Genomic DNA, 12,827 nt, shown 5'->3' on the forward strand with positions numbered 1-12,827 from the left:
ACACAAGTTATTGCCCTAGGGTCTAAATTCCCTATACGGTACATAAGAACAGAGGTGTACAGAAGAAAGACGATACACCTCAGCCTCATCTTGATTACCTTTATGTAAAGTTGTCCTCCCTTTCTCTAAAAGGATACACCGGGACGGGACAGGCTAGAGATATCTGAGCAGACAGATACAATACAATGTGCAGAAAAGATTAACAGAGGCAAAATTTTAAGTTTGTCAACACTGACAAAGAAAAAAAGAAGCACAAACTGCATTTTTAAGTACAAAACAGTTGTAGTGGTCAAAAATATCACACATTTATCTGTACAATTTCTTTTTTTATCAATACCTAAAGTGGGCCCAGCTACTTGGCCAGCCCTCACCCAACACGCGCCACATTCTCCCGAAATGATCAGGAAAGTCATGTAAGTCTTGATAAAGTGCACCCGTTATGCGTAGGAATCGGGAGGCATTAAAATGCAATAGTTCAAGACAGATAGCAACTTGGCTCGAGGCAATATCAGTGTGATAATGCCTACACCCCTCCCCCCCCCAACAAACACCTCAAGACGAGGCTGGAAATGGAATGTAAATCTTTCGGTGACTGATTTAGGGAACACAATTCATGATTATGAAATAATAAAAAAATTATAATGTGTATAGGCTACAAAGTTAAATGGCATGCGTAGGCATAAAAAGGTATTTTGTAACTTTATAGTAAGGACTATCTTTGCATTTGAGACAATGCTTATATATTCCTCCACTGTAGTAAAAAAGAAAAAAGGCGACTCTTGCAACAGATTAGAGTAGATCACACTTTCTCCCACCTACTGGGTCAATAAACGCCGATCTTAAATCATTTGATCAAATGGCCTGATGCAAACCGATGGGAGCATGCTTCACAAACAAATCCAAATAATAAATGAAATGTTGACAATCTCATAGCTTTAACCAGTAACTAAAGTAATACAGGAGTGATTTGAACACATCTTATGCAATAGAAGAAAATTTATTTCTCGTCCCTTAAAAAATCCTACTGGCCTCTTTATTTGACCCCGTCACCAAAGAGAAAATGGAGGCTAAACACAGGGCTGGGTGATACGGTCGAAATGTGATTTCTTTTCTTGTTTTTGACGGATTATAAAAACATACTTGACAGTATCTTTTTTTCCCAGAGCAAATTACTATCTTTTCTTCCTAATACAATTGTCATAGCACTTTTTCCATTCAAAAGGGTATATTTCAATAAATATTACATCACAAATTCTTTATAGTATTGGCATCGAGGAGCAATTCTTAGATTGACTTTAACGACTTGTACACATGGTTGATGATGGTCTAGTGAAAACCCGTCATCTCAGCATGGATCTACGACGGTATACCTTCATATTCGGTATTTATCTCCCAGCCCCGAGCAGAACAAAGTGAATGAGTGAATGAAATGGCTCATGCCGATGAGTTAGCAGTACCCCCTCCAGGATTCAGAGATCTAGGAGGTGGTTTTCCATCCAGAGGCAGGTGTTAATCTGGTCCTTCCCTCGTTTAATGCAACAGAATAGAAGTCATAGTGTTTAACCAGGGTGGGGTCACAAGGCCAGAAGGTTCCTGATCGGTGAGATAACCATCCCATCATCCGTCGAAGAGCGGTGAGCTCCAACCGAGAGGCAGACGCGGGGATCCATCCCGTGTTATAAACGTGTCGTTTTCATCATCGCCGATATTGAAATGCTTTGGTCGTGATCATCCAGGTACATTATTACATGTTCATCATTAATCTGGGACGTATTATTACTACACTGGGCAGAGTGATAATATATAGGTCAATAGACGACTTGGTTGAACCTGGTAAAGACGATGTGAATGCCAGCCCGCGCCTCACACACACTGGGCCCTCCTTCCTGGACAAACTCAGCCGCCACAACCAACACTGGCAACAAGCGCCTCAATTCAGAAATCTCACAATGGATACTTTTGATTAAAAAAAGAAAAGTGAAATTTCCACTTCAAAAAAATCCCTCTATCTAGGAGAACATTAATATTTCTGATAGACTGGAATAGTATATGAAGTCGTGGTCCATAACTCCCATGTGTTCCAGGGATCCACCTTGACAGGACGTCCTCCCCTCCCCCTCTCTCCTGACCGGTCTAGAGCGAGCGGTACCAGGCTGTGGGTCAGCGCCGGCTCCGCCCGGGGTGGGTGGGGGGGAGTGGAGGAGGAGAACCGGGCCGGGCCGTTAAGACACCCCTCCCAGAGTCAGCACGTCGAAGCAGATGTCACACACTCTCACGGGCTTGTTCAGCTCGAACTTGATGATGGGGATCTCCCGAATAGAGCATTTGTGACACAGCAGGCGTCCACAATGGCGGCTGGGGGGGAGGAGCCAGGGGGGGGAGGAGGAGCCGAGGAGAGAAGTGAAACAGTTAATACCAAATAAATACACGCAATTGACATGATCATTAACCCTTTAATACCAAATGGCTAACCCTTTCACTGAGACAATACAGAAGGTTAACCCTTTCACTGAGACAATACAGAAGGTTAACCCTTTCACTGGCACACGACGAAGGGTGAACCCTTTCACAACCACACGACAGAAGGTTAATCCTTTCACTACCACACTACAGACGGTTAACAGTCTAGTGTGGTAGTGAAAGGGTTAACCTTCTGTAGTGTGGTAGTGAAAGGGTTAACCTTCTGTAGTGTGGTTGTGAAAGGGTTAACCTTCTGTAGTGTGGTAGTGAAAGGTTAACCTTCTGTAGTGTGGTAGTGAAAGGGTTAACCTTCTGTAGTGTGGTAGTGAAAGGTTAACCTTCTGTAGTGTGGTAGTGAAAGGGTTAACCTTCTGTCGTGTGGTTGTGAAAGGGTTAACCTTCTGTAGTGTGGTAGTGAAAGGGTTAACCTTCTGTAGTGTGGTTGTGAAAGGGTTAACCTTCTGTAGTGTGGTAGTGAAAGGGTTCAAAACAATGCAAGCTAAATATTGTGGTAATTACTGTGTAATATTATAGAAATACCGTCTTCTCCAGAGTCAGACAGAAAGATAGATATTAATTTCCCCTCTGTGCGTTCAGTAGAAAGCTATCCGGCTGCAAGCTAGCCTAACTGTTGGGACAAAAACACCTCTGGCAGAGTTTTAAGCTAGGCTAGTGGTCTGTATCCGCGTCCATTCATTTGTGCTAAGCTAGGCGAGCTTGCAGCCAGATAGCTTTCTAGTGAATGCACAGACAGGAAATTGGTACCCAACTTCTCGTCTGAATCTGGAGAAGCAGTGCATTTCCCCCAATGCTGACGTGTTCCTTTAAATCACTTAGTAATGACTAGTAACTATGGACGACTGAGAAAGCATTGATTGATTGAAAACTTTATTAACAGATTGCAGAATGGGTACAATATAGGGCTGCAACTAACGATTATTTTGGTAGTCGACTAATCTGTCGATTATTTCTGTCACACCCTTTATCTCTGCTTCCTGCGGGCTCTTAGCAGACTTCTTAGCTTAACATAACAGACCGACAGTAAGTTTGGGGGAACTAATGGGATAACTGGGGTTGCAACAAAAGTGCAACTAGGCCTAAAAAAATGAAATAAAATAATAATAAATAATATATCCTTCTTAGCAGACTTCTTAGCTTAACGTCCCAGGGAACGAATGGGATAAGTGGGGATGTTGTTTGGTCCTGATAAGAGTCTCAAAGTCTGGGGTGATGGTAGACAAAGCAACTCTGAGGTCATGCTCAATGTCCAATCTGTTCCTCTGCTTTGTCTTCAGCTGGACAAGAGCTGAGAAGCCACTTTCACAAAAATAGGTAGTGCAAAAAAAATATATTATAAAAAATAAATAAAAATAAATATATATGTACGACGCATTGACGCAAAAAGTCTGCGTCGACGAGTTTTTATGATCAACGTCGTCGATTATGTCGACTAATCGTTGCAGCCCTAGTACAATACAGTACGGCTCAATACACACAATTGTTAAGGGGATGCAGACCAGAGAAAGACTTTCGTCTCGTTTACATCAGGGTCCCCCATTTTCAATTCATAATGACATTTATGACATACACGACATACAGATATACAGTACTGTTACATCCAGACATTTATGACATGCAAGATAGACCACTACACTTCCACGTTACATTGAAATCGGGGAGGAGATTGCGGGGGGAGCATATGAATGAATGTGGACGAGAGCCGTGATGTAAGTGGTTGCCGATACGGCTGTGGGGGTGCTAGAGACATGATCGAATAGACGTTTATGCGCCTCAATCTCCTGAACACGGCGTGACCCATTCCTAATCGATCAGAACTAAATCGGCAGAGAAAAAGCCCATTTTAAAGCACCTATTCCGCATGCACATGCGCAGAGTGCCCATGGAGTCTGGACGACGCACGAATGAATGTGGACTGTTCCATCAGAGGGGCGAGCTTCAGTGGCCAGTGTCCTTTCAGCCGAACAGGATAATGAAAAATTTATCCCACTAAATGGCCAGACGCGTCTTATGGCGACATCTACAATTACCTCATTGAGTCTCCAGGTAGACTAATGTTTATATTTAAGTGCAGCGGTCTGTATCCACTCACATTACTACCAAAGCTCCGCCCTCTGATGGAACAGTCCACATTCATTCGTGCGTCATCTCGCGTCGTCCAGACTCCATGGGCACTCTGCGCATGTGCATGCGGAATAGGTGCTTTAAAATGGGCTTTTTCTCTGCCGATTTAGTTCTGATCGATTAGGAATGGGTCACGCCGTGTTCAGGAGATTGAGGCGCATAAACGTCTATTCGATCATGTCTCTAGCACCCCCACAGCCGTATCGGCAACCACTTACATCACGGCTCTCGTCCACATTCATTCATATGCTCCCCCCGCTATCTCCTCCCCGATTTCAGAATCCCGGAAGTGTTGCGGTGGTCTATATACAAATATACAGTACTGTTTGTCCATAATTACGAGTGAATGACCACATGTATACCGCACCTTGCTAGTCATAAGACTAGGCTTCACAACCGCCTCTCTGGTGGTGGTGTCAGAGAGGAGGAGTCTCGCTAAGCCCCTCGCACCCACTATACAAGGACTTGGCCGATAAGACCGAGTACGTCGTTCAGTGTTAAGACTCAGACTCCCAAGATGCAACACTGAATGTCACAGGAAGTCCTTCATTCCAGATCGCACAGATCAACAGTATAAAACCCTTGTATATCTTCCTGTATATATATATACATATTTAGGATGTATATCTCTGACTGTGTACTCTTATTTTAGATTTTTGACTACCTAAATGTGTCCCCGTAATTCTGTGCCGTCAAAGATTTCGTTCATACTAACCAATGATGTTTCCGTGTCGTGACTCCAAACTTGTTGGCACATTCGTAGCAGTTGGACCCGTCGCACCAGGGGGGCTCTTTGGTCAACATGTCTAAAGCATCAGACAACATGGGAGAGAGTGATTATTACTGAAGCTCACACTTCAAACAGGTGACTGGGGACTATATTTAGTAACACATGCTGGTGCTGGTGCCTGGGAGATGTGGTCTCATTTAACCCTTTCACTACCACACTACAGAAGGTTAACTTTTCACTACCACACTACAGACGGTTAACAATCTGTAGTGTGGTAGTGAAAGGGTTAACCTTCTGTAGTGTGGTAGTGAAAGGGTTAACCGTCTGTATTGTCGCAGTGAAAGGGGTTAACCCTTTGTTAGTGTGGTAGTGAAAGGTTAACCGTCTGTAGTGCGGTAGTGAAAGGGTTAACCTTCTGTAGTGTGGTAGTGAAAGGGTTAACCTTCTGTATTGTCGCAGTGAAAGGGGTTAACCCTTTGTTAGTGTGGTAGTGAAAGGTTAACCGTCTGTAGTGCGGTAGTGAAAGGGTTAACCTTCTGTAGTGTGGTAGTGAAAGGGTTAACCTTCTGTATTGTCGCAGTGAAAGGGGTTAACCCTTTGTTAGTGTGGTAATGAAAGGTTAACCGTCTGTAGTGCGGTAGTGAAAGGGTTAACCTTCTGTATTGTCGCAGTGAAAGGGGTTAACCCTTTGTTAGTGTGGTAGTGAAAGGTTAACCGTCTGTAGTGCGGTAGTGAAAAGGTTAACCTTCTGTAGTGTGGTAGTGAAAGGGTTAACCTTCTGTATTGTCGCAGTGAAAGGGGTTAACCCTTTGTTAGTGTGGTAGTGAAAGGTTAACCCTCTGTAGTGCGGTAGTGAAATCCACTTTTATCCACTTTTTCTCCCATTTTCTATATTTTTCTCCCATCCTAATTTCGTATCATCCAATTCAACCCTCCCCTGTCACGGACGCTGTTTCTTGCCTCCCACAAGCCGGCTGCAATGTGGACTAAGTAATACATAGCACAAGTCCCCTCCGGTACTTGAGGTAACAGCAGACGCATCTTTTCACCTGCGCAGCTCGATCTCTCAGTGGCGAGGAGTAACGCGTGGGAGGCTCACGCTGCCCCCGACACTTCCTGATTCTACTGCGCAGGCGCACCAACCGACCTGTAGGAGTCGCTGTCCACAACGCCCGATCCCCACCCATCAGTTTCCCACCCCCTAATACGGCCAATGTGTATTAGTATGAACGACCAGCTAAACTGAAAGCAATGTGGAGCGCTGGGCTCGAACAGTCGAGCCCAGCGTCTCCGCATTCGTGGCGAGCGCCTTGCCCACTACGCCACGTAGCCGCCCACAGGGGTTAACCCTTTGTTAGTGTGGTAGTGAAAGGATAAAAAAGGCTACATATCAGCAGCATGTTAATTCTATTTCTTGATTTTGCAAGTATACGATTATGCCTCTGAAGCAAGAGGTGCGTCTTGAGCACAAGTTTGTTTTTTGATGGAGTTGGAAATACAGCTGAGATACTGACTCCTGCAAATGCAATAGATAAGAAACGGAGAAAGAAGGCATGTACGTAACAGCAGTGGGGGAAAGCAATCGAGTATTTTTTACTCAAGCAAAGTTTTTGAGGTAAATTTTTAGTGAACTTTGTACTTTTACTCCAATTCATTTTTCTGAACCCATCGGTTACTGGTCACTTTTAAGAAAGATTTTACATAGAAAAGATCTATGAAGATTATGTACTTTGAAATTTGAAGCCTGCTAACTTCAAGAGGACGTAAACAGAGGCAGAATAAATGGACCAAATTACACTTTAATATAAACTTTAGAGGTCGATGGATCGAGGATTGAGCGCTCCCAAGGACTGGAATACACACACTTTTACTTTTGATACTTAAGTTCATTCATGTAAACAACAACATTCATTTTGGACCTGCAAACATTTTTCAATGAGAAATTCATTAAGCAATAATAGGGGGGGGGGGGCAATCATTTTATTCTGCACCTTTCTAAAAGCTCTGTGGATGTATTATTTAAAAAAGAAATTACTCTACATAAAATCTATAGCACCTTTAAGTGCAGAAATCCATCTATACTGTAGAGATGGCAGCGGAGAGAGTGAGTAGTCACTCTCATTATACTCTCTCACCTCTAGTGAATGCAGTAATGAAATGTAACTATTCCGTTTTAATTCTGGGGACCCCCTCCTGGACCCATGTTGAGAATAATAATAATAAATAATATATTTGATTTGTAGGGCGCTTTATAGTTGTGGAGCAAATCTCAAAGTGCTACAATGTAAAAGAACATAAAAGCAAAAAGAGAGTAAAAAAAATAAGCAAGACTAAAACTAGTAAGGAGTCAAAAAGAACACTAAAACTAGTAAAAGAGTAGAAAAAAAACATAAAAAAGAGGGGCTGAAACTGGTAAAAGAACATAAAATGTGTGGAGCCAAAACTAGATAAAAATCAACAAAAGGCTCCATTAACCCTTTCACTGCCGCACTACCAAACGGTTAACCCTTTCACTGCCGCACGACAACAGGTCAACCCGTTCACTGCCACACTACAGAAGGTTAACCCTTTACTATCACACTACCGACCTTCTGTAGTGTGGCAGTGAAAGGGTTAAAAAGATGACCCACTGCTTCAAACTAATAATAGCTCTTGATTGCATCGTGGGTTAAAGCGCTGACCTAGCAGGCGGAAGAGCAGCTGCTTGGTGGCCACTTGGTAGTTGAAGATGTTGACCGACTGGTTGTTGTTGACGCCCAGGCGAGCCCCGGAGCGCACCACGGCGCGGCACAGGTTGGCGTTTCCCTTCATGTAGGCCAGGAGCAGAACTGGGGAAGACAAGTCCATCACGTGATGAGCAACTACAGCTGGGAAATGTAGCAATATTTATGACTCATCACGCCACCGGCAGCCATTAGACTCTATAAAGCCTCACTGCATCACTGTTTTTATTCACCTGTTTTTATTGGCGTTCTGAGGCTTGGTTTGATTGATTGATTGATTGATTGATTGAAAACTTTATTAACAGATTGCAGAATGGGTACAGTACAGTACGGCTCAATACATACAATTGTTAAGGGGATGCAGACCAGAGAAAGACTTTCGTCTTGTTTACATCAGGGTCCCCCACACATCCCTTGGTTGTGTCGTGATTGTTTTTTAAACTTTATTGTAGTTATATGACTGTGTGTGTGTTTATACTGTATTTTGTATTTCTTTTAGTATTTCTGTTTTTGTATTGTACAGCACTTTGGTACAACTTTGGTTGATTTTAAATGTGCTATATAAATAAAGTTGACCTTGACCTTGACTGAGCACAGGGTGACAGTACAGCCTGGCCAAATCTTCCTGGACACTTTACAATAGACATTTTCACACTTATTACTGAACATTTTACTGTATATTTCTGTATATTCTTGGCTGGATAGTTGTATATTTAAGATTTTAGAATGTATATACATACCAGAATGTATATCCCGGGCCGTATTTTTATTTTTAAATGTATTCTTTATTTATTCTTTATTCCATTTTATTCTTATTTTTAATATTATTATATTCTTATTCCTATTTTAGTCCTATTGACTACCTAAATGTTTATTGTTGTTCAATGTGAGCGATCTGTAGTGCCGAATTCCACTCGGGATTATTAAAGGATTTCTATTCTATTCATCAGTGTTATCGTACCATGTGTTTTTTTCATAATGTGGATTGCGATAGTTTTGTTGATTTAAAATCAATAATAAGAAAGCAAGTAGTCAAATCAAATGTGACAAAATGATTTGCAACATATTAACTTGTAACATCCAGTGTGTCAGTTGAGAATGTATTATGATGATCAATTTGATTAAGATGTATTTTCCATGCCTAGCAAATATAGCTGTAGTGACCAGACAACAAAATATCAGATTATCATTAATTAAGTCTAAGTGTACTGTGACTTGTAAAAACAATCACTATCACACTGGAGGAAGCTAGAGACTGAGCCTCATGTATAAACGCACCCCTACCTTAACCTCACTGGACCCCACTCCCCACCTTAACTGCCCATTTGACGTGGTACATACACCTGTTCGCATCAAGGGGCAAAAGGAACGTAATCCTGGTGAGAACAACGGGGCAGACTACAATATATTTGTATTTGTTAGCCATGCTAGCGATCTAAAAAATAAATCCATGGCAAAGCTAGATATATAAAAGGTGAAAGACTCACAGCCATGCTGCCGATTTGGCAAAATGACATCCAGCCATTTTACTACTTTTAGTCAGGGGAGTGTCATGGTTTCTCCATAGAGCCCTGTTACGGACCCTGTCCTTATGTATGTATATATATATATATGGGGGTTATGTATGTTATCTGTTGTGTGTGTGTGTATATAGGCATGTTTTGGTTGTTCTGTTTTTGTCTCCCTCCTGTGTAACATATCCCATTCTCAGGTGTCTCCCAGTTGCGTGATTTTTAAACATAGCCTATGTGTGCGAAGACGCTCTCTGATTGGCTAGCCGCGTACAGCGAAGACCCTCTCTGATTGGTTTAGCGCCGAAGGGTCTCCTCCGCCTAACCCTAACCCTAACCTTAACCCTAACCATAATCTTAACCTTAACCCCAACTCTAACTCTAAGCATAACCCACTTCGAAAGAGGGCCAAAGCATAACCACTTTGAAGCAGAGAATATATATGTACAAGGCGGAAGAGACCCTTCGGAGCTAAACCAATCAGAGAGGGTCTTCGCTGTACGCAGCTAGCCAATCAGAGAGCGTCTTCGCACACATACGCTACGGGGGGGGTTTCGTTTCCTTTTACTATTTTATTTGGTGCCACTAGGTAATCCTCCTTGCTCTCTGTGTTGCTGTGTTTTGGTTCTTTTGTGAAATAAAATACTATTATTTTGCCAATTGTTTCATGGTTTTGTGTCACTACACCCTCACCTAGTGTGTCTGTGTCCTTGTGTTGCGTCCCCTTACTGGGGTGCATAACAAGCCCTGTCGTACTTTTTTAGCGCAGCAGCTCACGCAGGTAGGGGGCAACTTAGTCACGTGACTCAGTTGGTATTGCCGATTGGCTCGAACACAGTATGTTTGTATACAGCGAACAGGTCTATAAGTTGAGTGAATCTTGATCCCAAAGTGCTCCTGTACCTGTGTTCCCTTCAGTGTCCGTCTTATCCAGAGGGTACTCAGGCATGCACTCCAAGAATAACTCAAAGATGGCGGCTGCATTCTCTTTCCCATAATGCCCCAGGACGTGCATTGGTGACTGACCCCTGAGGAGACAAAACATCCAATAAAACATTCTTCACAGGCTGGAATTACTTAGGGCTTATGTGATATGGACAAAATCTTCCATCACCACGATATGGGACGTTTCATATCGCAATAACGATATACTGTATATCAAAATCAAAACATTTGTCTATACAAAATAATCACACGTGCGCACACACACGCATCTCAGCATCAATTATTTCTACCACAGCTTTCACTTATCTTGTGCAAAACCAATAATTTCCACGGATTTGATTTCATAGTTATGAAGAATTAGCAATAATCCACTTGATAAAGTAAAATGTAATGCAACCGAATAATACCACGGCTCAAGTCGAAAGAAATCAGATGACTGATGAGCTTTTAAAAGAAAAGTAAATAGAAATACAAGGTACAACTGAAGGCTAAATATCGGGTCCTCCTCCAATGGTCCACGAAAGCAGATTGATGCATTTTCATTCAATAAAAACACGATGCAGGTGCAGATAATGCTCCGACATTGTATTGCTGCGTACAGTGAGATGGGGCGTGATGGACTTCCATCACAGGCTAGCTGTTCTGTTCCATCGGATCGTTGCGAGTTTCGTTCTCCGTCACGCTCCTCTGCGTTTGATTGTTATTCCAGCACATGTGCGCAGGGTCGGGAATGTAGTAAAGATACTGTCGTAAAGCAATTCTGCAGCTTTTCTGCGACAATAGGGATAAGAGAAAATATCTAACGATAAGACATTTGTCTCTCGTCCCGCGATATATTATCTCGTCATATCGAACATCCCTAGCTGGAACCAAAGCCTATGGAGGTTTTAGCGACATAAGTAGGAATTGTGAATTTTACCTGAGATTGAAGGCCTCGGCGTCGACATTGGACTCGGTGAGAAGGGCTCGGACGTTGTTAAGGCGGGCCTGCATCACGGCCAGGTGCAGAGCTGGAGGAGACAACAAGACAACACTATAAACTAGGGACAAAACAACAAGACAACACTATAAACTAGGGACAAAACCGCAGTGCGGCAGTGGAAGGGTTAAGTCACCGTTGTTTCCGTTCTCGTCCTCCAGGGCGAAGTCCACCTGGTTCTCCAGCAGCACGGAGCAGAGCGTGGCCAGGTCCTGCTGCGCCGCCAGGTGGAGCGCCGTCTGCCGGTGCTTGGTCAGCTCGTTCACCTTGGCCCCGGCCAGGAGCTGCAGCGGGGCAGAACCAGAGCCACCATGAGTGAGCTGTGGTGTTCCACAAGGAAGCATACTAGGGCCGCTACTGTTCCTAATTTATGCAAATGACATGTCGTCAGCTTGTGACTGCAACTTGTTCCTGTTTGCGGACGACTCAGCCCTGCTGGTCTCTGACAAGAACAAGTTACAGGTTGAAAAAACCCTCAGCTCGGAACTCGGCAGAATCTGCATATGGCTCGCCCATAACAAACTATCATTACACATGGGCAAAACAGAGTCCATTCTCTTCGGTTCAAATAACAAACTCAGCAAGACCGACGGCTTCTCAGTTACAGTGGGTGACAATATTGTCACAAGGAAAGATGAAATTACCTACCTGGGTTCCATCCTAGAGGCTAATCTTTCCTGTGACAAAATGGCATCCAAGGTAATAAAAAAAAGTCAACCAATGAACTAGATTCTTGTACCGGATCTCCTCTCTGGTAAACAAGAATACCCTGAAGACTCTGACAGGAGCACTCATTCAAGGGTACTACGACTATGCTTGCACCTCATGGTACCAAAGCACCTCAAAAGCACTAAGCACCTCAAAGGCACTAAAAAACAAGATTACGGGCGGCTACGTGGTGCAGTGGGCAAGGTGCTCACCACGAATACTGGAGACGCTGGGTTCGCCTGTTCGAGCCCAGCGCTCCACATTGCTTTCAGTTTAGCTGGTCGTCCGTACTAATACACATTGGCAGTGTTAGGGGGTGGGAAACTGATGGGTGGGGATCGGGCGTTGTGGACAGCGACTCCTACAGGTTGGTTGGTGCGCCTGCGCAGTAGAATCAGGAAGCGATGGGGGCGGCGCCCCTCCAAAGCGCAGACCCCTGGCGCTGAAAGATCGCGCCGCGCAGGTGAAAAGATGCGACTGCTGTTACCTCGAGTATCGGAGGGGACTTGTGCTATGTATGACTTAGTCCACATTGCAGCCGGCTTGTGGGAGGCAAGAAACAGCCTTCGAGACAGGTGAGGGTTGAATTGGATGATACGAAATTGGGATGGGAGAAAAATAGAAAATGG

At 43.6% G+C, this 12,827-nt stretch overlaps 1 protein-coding gene across 1 annotated transcript in view; it reads right to left on the reverse strand.

Moving 5' to 3' along the window:
* Positions 1–85: 85 nt before the first annotated feature.
* Positions 86–12,827, reverse strand: part of ankfy1 (ankyrin repeat and FYVE domain containing 1) — a 106,314-nt gene continuing 93,572 nt past the window's right edge. The window contains exons 20-25 of the mRNA XM_084319689.1: positions 11,627–11,774; positions 11,431–11,521; positions 10,470–10,594; positions 8,014–8,160; positions 5,318–5,408; positions 86–2,355 (exon numbers count right to left, since the gene is read on the reverse strand). Coding sequence (XP_084175815.1) covers positions 2,223–2,355; positions 5,318–5,408; positions 8,014–8,160; positions 10,470–10,594; positions 11,431–11,521; positions 11,627–11,774 — 735 coding nt within the window. The 3' untranslated portion in view covers positions 86–2,222. The remainder of the gene's footprint in view (positions 2,356–5,317; positions 5,409–8,013; positions 8,161–10,469; positions 10,595–11,430; positions 11,522–11,626; positions 11,775–12,827) is intronic.

The sequence above is a fragment of the Notolepis coatsorum genome, assembly GCF_963971535.1.
Source record: "Notolepis coatsorum genome assembly, chromosome: 8".
NCBI lineage: Eukaryota > Metazoa > Chordata > Actinopteri > Aulopiformes > Paralepididae > Notolepis > Notolepis coatsorum.